The sequence below is a fragment of the Mustela nivalis genome (assembly GCF_964662115.1).
Source record: "Mustela nivalis genome assembly, chromosome: 11".
In the NCBI taxonomy this organism is placed as follows: Eukaryota; Metazoa; Chordata; class Mammalia; order Carnivora; family Mustelidae; genus Mustela; species Mustela nivalis.
The window spans coordinates 29,337,791-29,354,093 of NC_139030.1; the positions used below are offsets into that span (position 1 = coordinate 29,337,791).

General features: G+C 46.8%; 2 protein-coding genes across 14 annotated transcripts in view; one reads left to right on the top strand and one right to left on the bottom strand.

The window, feature by feature from the left end:
- ZEB2 (zinc finger E-box binding homeobox 2) overlaps window positions 1–11,252 on the bottom strand; it is a 131,481-nt gene extending 120,229 nt beyond the window's left edge. The window contains exons 1-2 of one of the 7 annotated variants that reach the window (XM_082689496.1): window positions 10,988–11,252; window positions 8,304–8,445 (exon numbers count right to left, since the gene is read on the bottom strand). In XM_082689496.1, coding sequence (XP_082545622.1) covers window positions 8,304–8,376 — 73 coding nt within the window. In that variant the 5' untranslated portion in view covers window positions 8,377–8,445; window positions 10,988–11,252. Of the gene's footprint in view, window positions 1–8,303; window positions 8,446–8,638; window positions 9,071–9,336; window positions 9,620–10,987 lie in introns of those variants that run through there. The other 6 variants (XM_082689497.1, XM_082689498.1, XM_082689494.1 and 3 more) reach the window with 6 other exon arrangements.
- The window catches only part of LOC309843774 (uncharacterized protein), an 80,102-nt gene continuing 73,440 nt past the window's right edge, over window positions 9,642–16,303 (top strand). For 2 of the 7 annotated variants that reach the window (XR_014300330.1, XR_014300331.1), the window contains exon 1: window positions 14,935–15,320. Coding sequence is in view for 1 of the 7 variants with exons in the window: in XM_082689521.1 (XP_082545647.1) it covers window positions 10,413–10,524; window positions 10,867–11,158; window positions 11,263–11,317 (459 nt within the window). In the remaining 6 variants the exon portion in view is untranslated. Of the gene's footprint in view, window positions 10,525–10,866; window positions 11,159–11,262; window positions 15,321–15,508; window positions 15,694–15,718; window positions 16,152–16,303 lie in introns of those variants that run through there. The other 5 variants (XM_082689521.1, XR_014300332.1, XR_014300333.1 and 2 more) reach the window with 5 other exon arrangements.

Below are 16,303 nucleotides of genomic sequence, written 5' to 3' on the forward strand. Positions count from 1 at the left end.
GCCGGGATTTTATCTGCTGAGTGCAAAGGGCCAGGCACTCAAAGAGTTAAAGAGTGTTCCCGCATTGCTGGGTAGGTTAATATCACAGCTGCCTAGTAAAGCATTATCCCGGTACCTCACTTAACAAAAGCCTCCTTTTGCAAACAGACTCCCACTTTCCCCCCAAGTGTCCAAAGGTGTTTACTGAAGTAAATCTGCCTAAATCCTTCATTGCTTGGGTCATGGGGGTGGATAGGAGGGGTGGAAGGTGTAGGGATAATCTCTTTTTGTAAATTCTGTAAATCTTCTGGGAAAAAGAAAAAAAAATCAGGAATCTGTGTCACATGCTCATGTACAACTTCTAATATCTCCGCTAGTTCTGCTCTTATAAGCGAAATCCGTACAGTGGCTATCAGAAAAGCCCCATTTCCAATTATTCACTGTGCTGTTTGAAGCGACTGCACTTCTAAACTTGTGTGTGTGTGTGTGTGTGTGTGTGTGTGTGTGCGCGTGCGCGTGTGTGTGTGTGCGCGCGCGGGCATTATGTGCTTAATCTAATTGTTGAAAAACTGTTGGTATCTAAAAGTGGTTTCAGAAAGGGGGGGAAAAAAGACAAGATAGTTCAAGAGCAAGATAATGTAGCTGAAAAGTTGTCACGAGAGGTTTCTGCTCTTGCTGTGGTCTCATTCCGATACCATTAACTGCATGTTACTTTTGCATGTTGAAAATGGAGGCAAATAACACAGTAAAACCTGACAGGTCCGCCTGCGAGGGTTTAAACAGTTCCCAGTAAGAAGGAGCCCTTGAGGCATAAACTTTCTCTCTGAGGAGAGCATGAATACCACCAACCCCTCCCTACAAATCTTGAAGCATCCAGTTTGAGATACAAAAAGGCTGTCATCTCACAAATGTTAAACATACTAAAAAAATCTGAAAAAAAAGTATGGAGAAGGTGTGAAAAACGTGGCACTTTACAGCCCTCAAAGCTTTTTAAAATAGAACAACTTTTCCCCCTAAAATTCTTTTCAGAGAATTTTTTTTTCCTTTTTGGCTCATTTGAGAGTTTCTTTCTTGGCTTTTTTCCCCTTTCATTTGAAAATATGAATTATCATAAAAAGTCAGGGGAAAAAATGGGAAAGTCTTTTCCAGTTTTCCTGAAGATTTATCAGTGTGTTCAGGCTGGGTGTAAGCACTTCTCCCTTTTTCTCTGGGCCAGACACCCATCACTGAAACCAGAGCAGGGCCTTGGGAGACTTTATCCCTTCTCTCCTCCAGAGCAGTCTCCAGCTGCAGCAATCCCCCCTCCCCCGCCGACGCCCCCCCCCGCCCCCCCCCACCCCGTGCCCTCACCTCTCTGGTCTGATGGTAAACAATAAGTAAAGCCAAATAGTAGGCAGCACTCAAGAGTGGGAAGTCCACACACCTGACCCCAAGTCTAACAGGCTTCTGAGGGAGAATTTGATCCCTCGCTGACACTTTTTACCTCAAGTGTTGAGCGGGTGGCCATGAATAGTACAGACATGCCATCTTGTAACACTATATGCCTGTCAGGAGGGACAGGGCCTGGTCAAGCATCAACTATATAAGGCTGGTAACTAGGGAAAGCCCAACAAACAGCCACAAACACCTAAGTTATTTTACTACCCTCTGCCTCTCTCCTCTCTCCTCTCTCCTCTCTCTCTCTCTCTCTCTCTTTCTTTTCATCTTGGCTTTCTGTGGCAGAATGCAAATGGAGCCTGCCGGCGGTGAAAGGGCTGAATTGTGATTAAGAAGAAGAAGAGCTCCTTTCTTTGTTCTCCCCTCAGGGGATGTTTACTGGGAGAGACACAGCGGATCAGATATGAAAGGCATTCAGGTCAGCATTGATGTGAGCGAAAGTGAAATCATACCTAAGGCATTCAAAAGACCGCCGTGTCAGGGGTTCAGCTAACGGTGCAGCTACTGTGCGTGTCTTCCCGGAGAGGCAAAAATCTTTTCACAGACTGGCGATTTTTTCTCCCTAATTTACTACAAAATTATAAAAGTTTCCCCACCCTATTTACCTCCTACCAGATGACACGAGAGTTAGTATTTTCTCTCCTTTTGGACCACACGCGAAATTAGACCAACTTCTAATAACTGTATTACCTTAATGAACCAGCAAGGCACCATCTGAACTGTGAAATCTTTCTTTTTTAAGCAGATGTATTCATGTGTGATACATATATGCATAATATGAAGGGGAGAACTGAATGAAGAGAAAAGCCAAAAGCACACACATGGATGGCTTTTCCTCTCACTTTTCTCAGAGGAAACACAAGACAACACACACACACGCACACGCACATAGTATAAAAACAGTACAGAACACCTTAAAACGAAATTCTTTATTTACTTTGTAACTACTAGTTACACTTTTCCTGAGAGTTTTCACTCTGACAGGACTGTCACCCAAGATAAAGGTATTTGGCACATAGCTATTAAGGCAAAGACTTCCATAGAGTCTGCTGATTATTACTGCTTTCCTTTTAAAAAATGCTTGATGAAGAAATACTTGGATCTTACTTTTTAAAAGTTTACACTCCCCACAGCCCAAATAGTCATTCAATAGATTTTCCAAGTGGTAAGCTGATGCTGTTGGTATAAACAGAGCTATGTAAATATATACAAAATTCACAAATCACAGCCAACATACAAATAATAGGGAGGTGCCTAGATGTTTCAAGGCTTAAAAATGAAAAGGAAAATCACATTTCATCTTCTGATTGGTAAAGAAAGAAAAGAAATGGGGGGGGGGATAAAGGCTATATTTATTGGTTTTAAATCATCCTTCCCTCTGCTCTGAATAATTTTTTTTCAACCTTCACATCTTGGCTAAAAAGCATATTTGGGCTTATGTTAACATCTGCTTTTGTGGTGACATTTAATTCTGTATATTTTCAACTAGTGTTTCTGCATCACAGATTTTCCTCCTTTATCTCTTTGCTCTAAAAAGACAACCAAAGAGCAATCAAAAAGGTGTCTGACTTGGCCATTCAGACAATTGCCCCCTTGTGGGAATGCGGGAATGAATGGTACAGTGGACACCCCAGCACCATTGACGTTATAAACATGTAAATGAAACACATTAGGGCAGACAATCAATTGTCTGTGAGCATTGCAAACCTGCACTCCCTCTCTCTGTGACAGGCACAAAATAGTGTCTACCTTGGGAAGCCACGGTGCTGGAGAGGAAAAGGACAAAGAGTTCCCTTTCACACAGAAGAAAATGCACCTTAAAAGCCTTGGAAGAATGCAGATGACAAAAACTGTTGTAAGGAAAAGAATCTCCCACATCTTGGAATAAACGCGGCTCTGCTAGAGAGCTAGCAACACTGTCCTCTCCTACCTTCAGGGGAGACATATATTTCTCCAAGGAAATATTCTTAATACGGCATTAGGGTCTTTGATAACCTCTTGGAATTTTCTTTACTTGGAGCAAATTAAGCAAGCAAGCAAGCAGCATCGGATACATATGACATAGCAGTTTAGCAGGGAACTTTACTCTTGGCTTTATTCGTGTTTGGAAATAAATGCTTAAAGACGTGAATTTATTTTGATTTGGCAACAGAGTAACAACGTAAAGTTTAAAATCCTTAGCTCACCCTTACCCCTGGTGGAGTGTCACACTATGGATGTCAGCAGGCTAGTGGCTCTGTTACCAAGGAAGGCATGTTCTACCTCAATTGACTTAGTTTTTCCAAACCAAAATAAAACAAATAGATCAGTCTAGATACATAGCCCCCAGTCTTGTGTGTGTGCAGCGTGACGAAACTTGCAGAAGATCTCCACAGAGAGAAAAGGATGGAGATGGATATCTTTGGAGCGCCCTCAGAACTGGTACCTGCCACACAAACTGCCTCTGAAAGCCTTGAGAATCAGCAAAACGGGCTCCCTAGAAACTCACCAACTTTATGGAGAGAGCTACTTGCAAAAGATTTCTCCACTTGCAAAGAGAACCAAGTCTGAAGCGAGTGTAATCCGAAGGCAACTTCCCTGCCTCAGTGTATACTAAGGGGCTCTGACTCTGGGCTGCACCGTCCCAACTTCACCTCTCAGAGAGGAGAGGCAGGAGCCACATCCTTCAGAAGGGGCAGAATGCATTTCTTTTCCTTTTTATTTAAGCATCTCTGAAACGGAAGCAACTTCTCCGTCCTCTGCTGCCTCTAAGCATCACCACCAGCGCCTCCACTCCCTTTAAGGAAGTGGTAAGGAGAGAGGGCTTATCTTAAAAAAGGATAATCATTTCTGCTCATCTGATTGTTTCTCTCCTAGGGTCCAAAGCCCTGAAAACATCCAAATTCATCCCTTTTCTTTACCACTAGAAGTCAGGGACCAAAGGCATTTGTAAAAATCTTCCCCACTCCCCCCATACAATCCCCAACCCTTTAGTTGAAAGTTTGAAGAAAAATCAAATTTAACTTTTCTTTCTTCCATTTCCTTTTCCCCTTCACTCCTAATTCAGTGTTCATTGAAAAAGACAACTTCATTCCCTTTTCTGAAACACGCAGTCTCCGGATTTGATTTTTGTTACAACCTGCATGTTTATGTGCGATTTTTCAGAGGCTGATGCTGGAAGGCAGTGGGCTGGGGAGGCTTGCCCATCTTCCCAGGCTCCACAGGAGGCAGGAGGGAAGCAGGAGCATCCCCAAGAGCCAGAGCCCGAATCAAGGGCTAAAGCAACAAACTTTGCAAGTTACAACTGGGCCGCCAGTGGCAGGGAACAGCCGGGCATCTCCTGCTCCAAGTGCTCATTTCTGACTCCAAGGCTGTGTGGAGATAGTGGGGTATAATCAGGGGAATGGAAAAGGGGGGGCTGGGTATTCCCCCTCCTCTCCAGCTTCAGTGAAAGTGTTACAAAGTGAGTCAGGCGACTGAAGATCATCTGACTGAACTTTCTTGAAACCGACACACATTCTTGTCTGCCGGCAACTTGCTTTTTGCCTCCTTCCCCCTCACCCCTCTCCCCCTTTCCTCCTGCACATCTTACTTTCTGGGAAGAGATTTCATCCTTTCCATGTGGGGGAAAGGAGACTGTCAGCTATGGATTAACTTGGCCCTGGCACTGTCTTTACCAAGCATCTTGCTGGCCTGAGAATCTTGAAGGCTGGATTTTAGATTCTTGTTTCTCTCTTTGCACATTTATTTCCCTCAAACTGCCTCCTTCTCCATTGCTTTTTAATAATTGTGTACAGCATCATCTTCGACCCACATTCTTGACCAGCCTTTCAAACACACACACACACACACACACACACACACACACCTGCTTTACATGTTTTTCTTCTTGTCGCCTTCATCTATATATACGTTGTTGACTTCATTAAAATTATATAACGTGCCATTCTAGTTTCCTGGATGACCATCTTTTTTTTTTTTCCTTGCAGCTTCTTACTTCTGTGATTAGTATTGCCATTATTCCTTTCCAGGAATTTCTATATGATTTTGATAAGCATCATCATATTTAGTGTTATCAGCAAAGACACAAGCTCAAAAGTGACATCTTTTCCATGAATCCAGGAAAGAAGAAAAATCCACTCAGTTCAGATAAATCCTGGCAATCCCCAAAGGGAAAAGCATTGGATATGTGCTTGATGAGAAAGAAAATGAAAAAGGGGGAAGAAAACTCTTCTACCTGCTTCTCAAAACCAGGGCATTGCTCAGTCAGATTAAACCTAAAGAAAAGCACTGACAAGCAACCAATTCACAGCCTGTTTTTCCATAGATTATTTGGAAAAAGAGACAGGTAATAGTCAAAGTTAGAGAAGCTGTAAGCAACGGACAGGCTTGCTGTTAAGTGTGCAAGGTCTGAGGTAAATGTCTTAAAATGTGCAATTCAACTTTCCATTTCGGAGTGTTGAGGCTTCTTTCTCCCAAGTTAGTGGCTGGGCGGAGGAAAAATGGTTGCAGTGTCCATGGCTGAGCACCTCCCTGGCACTCTGTTTCACCTGCGAAGCCCCCAGCAGGCCTCCCTTTCGACCAACCCCACCCCTTAGGGTTCCCAGGAAGCTTGGAGCTTTCTATTTCCACAGACCTGGGCTCTGGCCTGACCTCACTGCCGGGGCCAGGCTGGTCATCGGTGGCAAAATCCCAAAGGGGGTGGGAGGAGGCAGGAAAGCAGAAACAAACATTCTAAACAGTCTCTTCTGCAAAAGAACACTTCTGGGAACCTTGCTTTATATCTCGGTCTCTTCTCTCTCTCTCTCTCTCTCTCTCTCTCAAAAAATGACTGTTTAACATAAGAAAAAAAAAAGCCTCCTTGACACAAAGCTTTTGTTATCCAGTTGATCAGCACCGTGCTTTAGATACTTGTAAGAGGGGGAAAAAAGCCCCACAACAGACATTGATTTTAGAAAATCAATAACCAACATTTAATAAAAGGAACAGAGGAAACACAAGAGAGGAGAGGGGGACATTAGGTATAATTTTAGTGTCTACTAAATTACCCAGAGATGGAGAAGGGGAGGTCTCCTGTGTAAGGACCACCTTAAATAATGCCAGATACCAGAATGAAGAAAAAAATTAAATTAAGAGAGAGACAGAGATACAGAGACAGAGAGAGGGGGAGAGAGAGAGAGAGAGAGGAAAGACTGACTTAAAAAGAGGCAGCCTCAATTGGATCTTGGGGAAGGAGCTCGGAATATATTATCGTACTTGTTTTCTTTCTTTTTCCCCCCCTTTTTTGTAATACTAAGCCAAGCAAATAGATCAAAGGCAGCACAAAGGGAAAAGGCAGGATAACGTAACGAACAGTTTCTGACCAAAATTCCTCTTCACTCCCCCATATGGCTCGACACCTCTACCACAACAAGCAAAAGACACACACACACACACACACACACACCACAACCTAGAGAGACAGAGAGAGAAGCATCACTTGTCTCTAATCAAAATTCTCTCTTCTTTGTGTTTTCTCTCTCTCCCGAACCCCACACTGCGCCTACAGCCGCCCCCTCCCTGCGCCGCGCAGCTCCGGGGCAGGCCGGGGGCGCGCACAATTGTCCTCTCTAGAGGAAAGTTGCTCCAAGTGGGCCGGGCGGTCCCCGCGAGGTGCGGGCTGGGTTTGCGGGAGGCCGGAGGCCGGGCCGGCGCCGCGTCCCCACGTCCAGCTCAGGAGCGTCAACGCGGCCCCGTGCCGGGTGATCAAGCTGAGATCGAGGGGAGCGAGAAGTTTCCTTTCCCAGTCTGAGCTGGCGCTAGTTCGCTTGTTTGTTTTGGGGGGTTGGTTTTTCTTTTTAAACTCAGAATCCTCTGTCAGCTCCCCCCAGCACCCTCTCTGGTCCCCAGCTCTCTCCCCTCCCCCAGGCGCCTTCTGCGCTCTTGCCAATCACTTTTCTCTTTTATTCCCACGATTTTCTTGGGGGTAATACCTGGGGGGGGGGGGGTCGATCTCTCTCTGTCTCTCTGTTTCTCTCTTTCCTTTCCTTCATCCCTTCTCTGCCTCTCTCCAAGATAGACCTTATTAACAGTCACCCTTTTAATCTCCCACCTCTGGTCTGTGGGTCCCCCTCACACCCCCATCTCCTTCCTCCTTCCTGACTCAGCTTGAATAACGGGCTCCTCCTGACCATGTAGAAACTGCCCAGAAAAGTCTCCCCGCTCTCTTCAACCCCTCGAGTCCCCGACGTGGGGCTAGAGCCCGCTGGAGAGGAGCCACCCACCCCCGAGCCCGCACGGACCCTGCCGGACCCGCGCAGGGCCGGCCGAGTCCCTCCCACCCAGGGTCCGGGCGCGCCCGGCCGGGCCCCGCTGCCCGCGGACCGTTACTTGGCTTACGGAGCGGCGGCCGCGAGACTCCGGCAAGAAACTTTAAGCCTTGCGGAGGCACAGCCCCAGGCCCCCTCTCCCGCCCTCGCAGCTCCTCTGCCACCCCCGCCCCCGCCCCGGGACCCTGCACGACCTGGCGACCGGGCCCCCGCCCTACCCTTGCCGGACACTCCCGCAGCCCGGCCGGGGACCCGGCGGACCGGGCGCTAGCGGAGCGAGAGGCGGAGGCAGCAGGAGGGCGGAGGCGGGGGCGCAAGGGGGCGGCGGGGGTAGGGGCGCGGGGCCCCCGCCGGACCCCGGCGCTCGGAGCCCCTCGGCGCCCCCCGCTCACTTTGCCCGGCACTTCCCCAACTCCCTGGGTCCAGTCGCCGCGCGCGCCGGGCTCCGGCGCCGGCCACGGAGAGAGGCTCGCCCGCGAGCCCTTGGGCGCCGCCGCCGCCGCCGCCGCCGCCTCGGTTCCCTTTCCCTTTCCCCCTCCTTCTCCCTGGGTCTCGAGCCGCGGAGTGGCCCGGAAAAGTTTGGTTCGGGCCGCTTCTTACCGTTTTTCCTCCTGGGATTGGCTTGTTTGCGCCTCTTGCACCGGGGGCCATCCGCCATGATCGGCTGCTTCATTGATAAGAGCGGATCAGATGGCAGTTCGCATGGACTCGGCGCCCTGCTTCGGCAGCACGCAGGCTCGATCTAGCAACCAAACACAGCGACAATGTGGGCATCGCCCGCGCCCATTGAAACGCGCGCGGGCCGCCCAGGGGAGCCGGGCCAGGGCCCCGGCGAGCACCCATCCGCGCCCCCCAACGCCAAAGCGAAACTTCGGCGGCCCCCTCCCCGCCCCCTACCCCCCAGCCTTGGCCCCGAGGCGCTTTGTGTTTGTTACTGTTTGGTGTGTTGCACCCGCGAGGGGATCAGAGAGACAAGAATTACATCTTCAAAATGAGTCATAACTCCTGACCGTATGAGGGAATGCACACAGCGGTACAGTAAGGCTGCTTGACTCAGGGCTAGGCGGACCCTTTCCGCGGAAAAGTCCTCAGCCCGGCTCGGGAACTTGGGGTGAGGCGAGGCTTTCTTTCACTCTCATCTTGTCGCACCCCACCCCCCCCACAACCCCATTCCCCAGAGGAAACAAACAAACAAACAACGCGAAACAGCCCCCGATGAAGCACACTCGGGCAAATTGATAATAGTAATTATAGGAAGCCCACTCGCCCCGCGCCCCCTCCCCTCCCCTTTCGGAGTTTATCGAGGCACTGTCTCTACCTCCCCCCCCCGTCCCCCGCCCCCAAATTAAGATTTCCCGTTTCACGCCGAAATAAGAAGTATAATTATAAGCCTCTTTGGACACTGTCGCTTCCCACCCCCCCACCCCCCCCTCCACTTTGACAATATTTACTTAAGTATTTTCCCCCACCTCATTCACACACATGCTCCCTTACACTGGTTCCCTTAAATAGTTCTAGTAGAAAAAAATTTTTTTATCCCCTCAAGAAAGGAAAGAGAAAGTCCAACCGCTACGGCAACACTTTTAAGCTGTACTAAATGATCGTATCCTTTCTGGCTTCCAAACTTTTGTACCTAAAAATCGAGAGAGGCGCTGCATTTTTTCAGCTGAAACTGTCAAAACTTGGAGAAGGGGAACCTCGGAGGCAGGCAGGAGAGAAGGAGAATCCCGAAACTCGGTGGAGGTTGGGAAGATGCTGTGCCTCGAGGATTAGTTTAAACAGGGGCTATAAAAGATGTAACAGATGCAAACTGTAACACAAGGGCCATTAACCCTTTCTCTGCCGAGCACACTCAGTCCCCACGCCCCGCACCTATTGTCTCCTGTGCTAGAAGCTTTGCAGAAAACCTGGAAAGTGAGTATCAGTTTCCACACATTTGCTGAGAGGGGTGGGGGGGGGGGCTGTGCGTAGAGAAGGGGAAGTGGATGATTTAGAAAGCACCTTGAATTTAACCTAGGCATAGTGGGTGACTTTTAAGTTTGACACATTTTGTCATTTCTTGGCTCTCCTATTGATTGGAAATTGTTGGGAAAAATCCTGAAATAAGAAAATGGTCACACAAGTGTCTGGGATGAAACAGCTGGCCTGTCTGTATTCATGCTGAGACTTACACACGATTGCATATAAATACATGTTTAATAAAGTAAGCTGCTAGTTTTATGAGCATGTGTGCGTGTGAGGGAGAGACAGGGCATTTGTGCTGTAAACTTTATCTTTGCCTGTTATTTCTAACTCTGGAGTTAGTAATCTTGCCTTCATCATTATAGGGGGAGCATGTAAAATATATAAGTAGGTGAAAGATAAACACATTCATGTTAGCCGGGCACATCACTGTTCCTGGGAACTCCAGCTATCTCTCTCGACTTTTCAGTGCCAAAGTATGGAATGGGATATGTGTGTGCATGTGTGTCCTGTTAAATCCATGTCTATAAGACTTTGCCATTTAAAATACAATTTCAAAAGTTACCCTCAATTTAAAACTCTGATATCCTGACAGCAGCTTTCTTCCCAGCTGTAGTGACCCCCCCCCCTACACACACACTTTGGTAAACGACTCAAGTTCCATGAGGACTTTCACTTCTTTATTTATCATCACAGAAGTGAGGTGTTACTTCACATACATACACACACAAAGAATAAAATAAAGAAATGAAACTCGCTAAGCAGACAAAAACAGGCAACTTTCTGCTTAGAAAACAGCCTTCTCCTGTGGGAGAGGATGCACTGCCATATCTAAGAGAAAGACTTGCCCCTGAATTTGGTAGGTTTGTATCGATCAAGTTTTGTAATTACTAACAGGTATTTGCCAAGTTTTAATTGCTGAATACAATGAATTGGAACTAGATGCAAAAATAGAGCAGAATCTCTCCTCTTGAAGAGTTTTCATTCCATCATGTAGTTCTCAATAAAACTTTTCCTAGGCTAGGTAGCAAAGGGCACCTTTGGTTACCTGAATGGACAGGTACAGGGCAAATTATCTAGGTGAGGAAAAAGGAGAGAAAAGGAAGGAGAGAGAGCGGGAGTGCCAGAGAAATCGAAGAAGTCACTCTTGGGAAAAGCTTGCCATAAAGGAGCTAAACCCACCTGAAATTCCTGCCCACAGACACTCCTTCTCACTTCAGACTCACATCCCCACTTAAAAGGAGAAAAATCATAAAAGGACGGTGGGAGATGACCATACAAAAAAGGAATAAAAAGAGAGAAAAGGGAAAAAAAAAACCTACCTGCGAAGTCTTGTTTGTAGTTTTGGCCAGAAATGGTGAGAAGAAAAAGCATGAAGAAGCCGCGAAGTGTGGGGGAGAAAAAGGTGGAAGCGAAGAAACAGCTCCCGGAGCAAACTGTACAAAACCTCGCCAAGAGTGTCGGGAGGCAGGACCGTTATTCCTGCGGAGCAGGTTAGAACTGATCTCTTTCGGCCACTCCAGGAAACACAAACCTGGGGACGGACTGACGTGTTACGCCTCTTCTAATGACATTTTTTTCTTTTTCTTTTCTGTAGGAGAGAGAGGAGAGACCCTGAAACACGCGCCACCTATCTTTGTGGGGAGGGATAATTGAAGCGCCCTGAGCGTGAGCATCATGTGAAAACGTGATCGCCAAGTTTCTCTCTGGGAAAGGATCTGGGATAGATTATACCTTGAAGTCTCCGCAAACGCTTTAGTGGAAGAAATGAAATTCCACCTCCCTCCCTTCCTCTCTCCCTCCCTCTCGCCTCCCTCCCTCCCTCCCTCCCCTCCCTTCTCCACGCCCCCCCCCCCCCCCCCCCGTCAAGCCTTTGGCATCATTATCCTCATCACTAAATCCTACAGAGTACAGGGCGGAAAACGGTGCACACCATTCACAGAACTGGAGAACTCTTAGGGGCGAAAGTTAAAGGGAAAGATCCCGGGTCCTCAATCCTGATCGCCTCTTCTTATACAGATATTTCTAATGACCAGATTTGAGATGCACATTAAGTTGTGTGGATTTCTCAGCACGTCTTCTGGAACTAAATTCTTTGCCCTTTTTCTTATTTATTTATTTATTTTTCTTTTTAGATGGCAGAGCCAGGAAAAAAAAAAAAAACTGCACGTGAATAGCCTCTTAGGGTGTGTGTGTTGGGGTGTGTGTATGGTGAATTTCTGGATTAGATCCCAATACTAAAAAGTAGTTTGGCATTTTAAAAAAAGGTCTCTAAGTAAATTAACATAGAGCACTGGGTTAACTGATCTCTGAATCCCTCTACATCTCACGGAGACCTCACTACAAACTGAGGGAGTGTGTGTAGGAGGAAAAGGAGAAAGGCCATAGAGGAACTTAGCAGGGAAGGAAGAGCATAATATTAAACGGTATGGGGTCTAAGTTTTGGGATATATATTTTTTTGATATTGCAATTAAAGTAAAATTAAAAAGAAAAGACTCCACCTTTGCTCTGAAGGGATTGGTTATGTAAATATGGAAGGGATTTCCTGGAGAATACAGCTTTCTACTGTATGGTTAATTAAATAATCACTCAAAAGCTTCCAACGTGACGCTTCTGTCGTAATCCAATCAGGTTACATAGGTCCTAAACAAGAAAGATATTTTCCACATCTGGAAGTCAGCAATTTAGCAAGTACTGCACATTATTAACCAATTCAGAGCCCACTTCCCAGGGGAATTTTTTTTGAAGTTTAAGTGTTCTTAACCAATGCTCTGCTGTTTTGTTAATCAAAAAGCTGGTTTACACTGCACGTAATTGGAACTAATATAGAAGTAAATAAAGACAGCCAAATTTGAGGATGCTGAGCACAGGCATTTATCGGAAAAGGAAGAAATCTCTTAGCCTCCAATGGTTCAGGCTCAATTTCTTAAAGAACTGTGAGACTTTTTTTTTTTTTTTTTTTTTTGAAGAGTGAAAGTGCTTGAGAACCTCAGAACACAAACTTCTAGTCCCACACAGCCTTTGGACTTCTAGCAAAGGTAAAGGTGGAGGTGTTAAAGAGGACTAAACAACCTCACGCCAGCTTTTCTGCTTTAATATTGTTAGTGTCACAGCCCCCTGTTTTCAGTCTGATGAAATCTGAAACAAATAATACCCTGATCCAACACCAGACTTTTACTTATATTAAGATAAACTGCTTTGAATTGTGCTTTGAATGTGTGCCTAAAGCAAGACTTTGAATTCAGGAGTCACTTGCAATTGTACTCAGAGGAGGGGAAAGCCACCACAGGGGTAGTCACATCCACACTCCCAGAGGTGCATGTCTTTGTATTTTGTATGGGGGGGGGGGGTGCAAAAGCTATCCAGCATGACCACAGCCACTTCTTACTTTAAGTTGCAAGCAAGTAAATTTTCACAGTTGTTTACAGACTCACCTCTCTCCCAACTTGAGTAGTACAATGAGAATAACTAGATAAATTAATCTTCTTCCCCACCCCATTACAGATAATTTACCTATAGAAGAGGCGCATTCAAGATCATCAGTCTAAAAGTTAATTATAAAAAAAAGGAAAATTAATGATTTCCAATATGGGCCAGACATATTTTAAATATTATGTTTTACATTACTTGTAATAGTACATACTAAATCTATGTATGATTTATCAAATTCCTCCTCTGAGATTTCTCTCTATTGTTAATGTCCTTTTTTCTTCCTCTTCCCACTTTCCCCTCCTTTTTATTAAAAAAAAATGGAATCCAGCATTCTCTAGAAGTTTGCTTTTCAGTATCCCCACTTCCATTCCCATGGAAGAAGGATTCCATTCATTGCAAGGACTGATTCCAGTCAAGATCCCACTCACTGCATTAGCCCAGGTAGTCATTGGATGATGGTTCCAGTCGCAGACTCTCTCTTAGCAAAACCTCAGGTCAAAGGGTCCAAGGGAAGGGCTAACAAATCACTTGTCTTTATTATGTATATTAGTGTCAGGTTACTTAGGATCTGGCTGGAGAGAGAGAGAGAGAGAGAGAGAGAGAGAGACTCGAGTATTTCCATTAAAAACACCTAATCATCTGATTGCTCTGGGCTCAGTAATTGTTGAAGTGGCAGGAGGCAGCCCCAACACTTAGGACTGGGAGTTCCGACTTTCGAGTATTTGATTTGGGGTTAAAAAAAAAAAAAGCAATCTTTCAGGTTTCCATTAAGGTGTATGTTTGGATGATGGCAAGGGAACGGTCTCTGAGAGGGGTGAGCGCGCACGTAGGTTGCCCCCCGCCCCTGCCTGGCACGCCCCTGGCACTCTAGTCCTCATTTGACCAAGAGTTCCCACCAACGCAGAGGCGGTGAGATCGGAGGAAGCCGAATATAAATTTGTTCCGAACACTCCCTTAGTCCGAAGGCCAGGTCGGGGACAATGAGGATCGTGGGATCAGCGGGATGCATAAGCGCAGGGCGCAGGGAAAAGTCGAGAGAGGACTGGTGCTTTCGGCTCCTCACACAGTAAAAACAAGTCCTGCAAATGAATCGCTCCTTCCCGATCTTTCTTCCCCATTAATAATCCATTTCGAGATTAGCGCAGACGAAGGGGATTAAAACAACAGATACAAGTAAATCTGAAATGATATTGCCATCGACATTGGAGGGAGAAAAAAAATTCTTTAGGATTTCTTTCAGTAAAATAAACTGCCTCCCTCAGGATTCCCTCCACCCAGGCAGGGTGAGAAGATGCACTTTTGTTTTCCAATTTCCTTCAGCCAGGATCTGGTGCCTGTCCCCCAATTCACCTCTCAATCTGTCAATTTCCCCAACTTTCACAGCAGTTTGCTCCCCCCCTTCCCCCACCCCTCGCGCCAGCCCCCAGCTCCGCTCGCCGGCCCAGAAGCCCGAAGAGATACAATGTTTCTGCCCTTGAACACGCAGGCTGTGGAAGGAATTCGAATTTGGCCCAGCTAATGAATATTTTTTTATAGCAAATTTTGTTTATTTTGTACCATGTGGAGAAAATAAAAAAAAAAAAAGAAAACGTATTCTCGTTTTGAAACGGAATTGATCTTTCATCTAGAGGAATTATTTCAACCCTGTGTTGTTACGCAGGAGGTGGGCAACTTCTTTTAGAGTTGCAAGCAAAGGGTGATAAGGGAGACCCCTGGATTGGAGTGTGTGTGGAGGGGGTGGGGGGCGGCAGGGGTCCAAGTCAAGCCAAACGGTTTTCTCACGTGCAAACTTGCAATCCAATCCATTCGGAGTTGAGCCTAGGATAGGAGGGGAAAATCTATTTAAAAAAAAAAAAAATCAGGAGCATCTCTCTGAGAAACCCTCTTAAACAAAATCAAAACAGGACTAGAGAACCTCAGACCGACCCTAACATCCCTGCTGTGAGGCCCGCGGGCTGTGGAATCACGCACGTCACCTGGCCCCAGCAGGGCGGCCAGCTGAGGGGTTCTTTTTATTTTATTTTCCTTTATTTTTTGAAGTTCAGGCTGAATCTGGGCTTCAGTGCTTTTGCCAACGTCTTCCCTGAAAGGATCCAGCAAACTTCAGGACTCAAATGAGCGTCTTAATTTATTGATGCAAAACAGGTCTGCTTGTCGCCCCCAATTCTCGGCGCGCTCGGTCCCCCACGCCCCCAGCTTCGGTCCCTCCATTCGATCTCAGGGTAAGGCCCCGCCGCACAGGCGGAGGAGCACGTGGGGGGGGGGGTGTCGGTCCCCGCCCGCTCGCCCGCTCGCCTGCCCTCCCCAGACCCGTACCCTCCCGGGAACCCCGCGACCCCCGCCCCGCCGCCGGGTCAGCTGACCTGGGTCGCTAGCTAGCCTGCTCCCCGCCCGCCGCCCTGTTTCCGGTCCCCGGGGTCCGCGAGCTGCGCAAGGAGCGGGAGCGGCCGCAGCCGGGAGGTGATGCTGGGGGCTGATTACCATGAGAAAGGCTGTGCCTGGAAAAGCCTCCTCCACGCGACTGTCAATCTCTCCAGGGGAGGGGGGGGGGCGGGGACGGAAAGGGGCCCTGTAGGAGTCACCAGAAAACTTGGAGTAAGTTGGATGCGACGCAGGCCCGAGGAGGTGGCTTTCGCCTCAACTTGGAAGGCTGTGGCGTTAAGGGCGCGGACGCCAGCAGCTTCGCCAGGGAATTAGAAACCAAAAATCCTTCCTTTCCTCCCTCCCTCTTGCCCTCCTGTCAGCCCTCCCTGTCCTTTATCCTTATTTTCTTGAAATTCTTTTCCAATTGCATTTTCTACATTCTCCTTTCTTTTTATCTGATTATCTTCTTTTTGCAATCTCTTGTTTTGTTTCTTAGCATCCCCTCTCTCTCTGGCTCTCGCTCTCGCTCTGATTCTTTTGTGCCTCCTTTATGTGTCCAGATTTATCATTTAGTTTTGAAAACACAGTGTTTAATATGTAATTAATCTACCAGCAGGAGGTCAGGGACGCCTTAACTAAAATAACTCCCTGGGTCATCAGAGAGCAAGTTCACCAGGTGTCAGTGAAAAGTAAATCATAATCATAAATATAAATCAATATCTTAGTAATCAAATGGTTTCTTATCCTGAATCATATCAGCTCAAACTGATTTTTTTTAAAAGATACAATCTTCCTGGAAAAAAATAATAATACTTGAAAAAGAGAAATAATTTATAAGTAA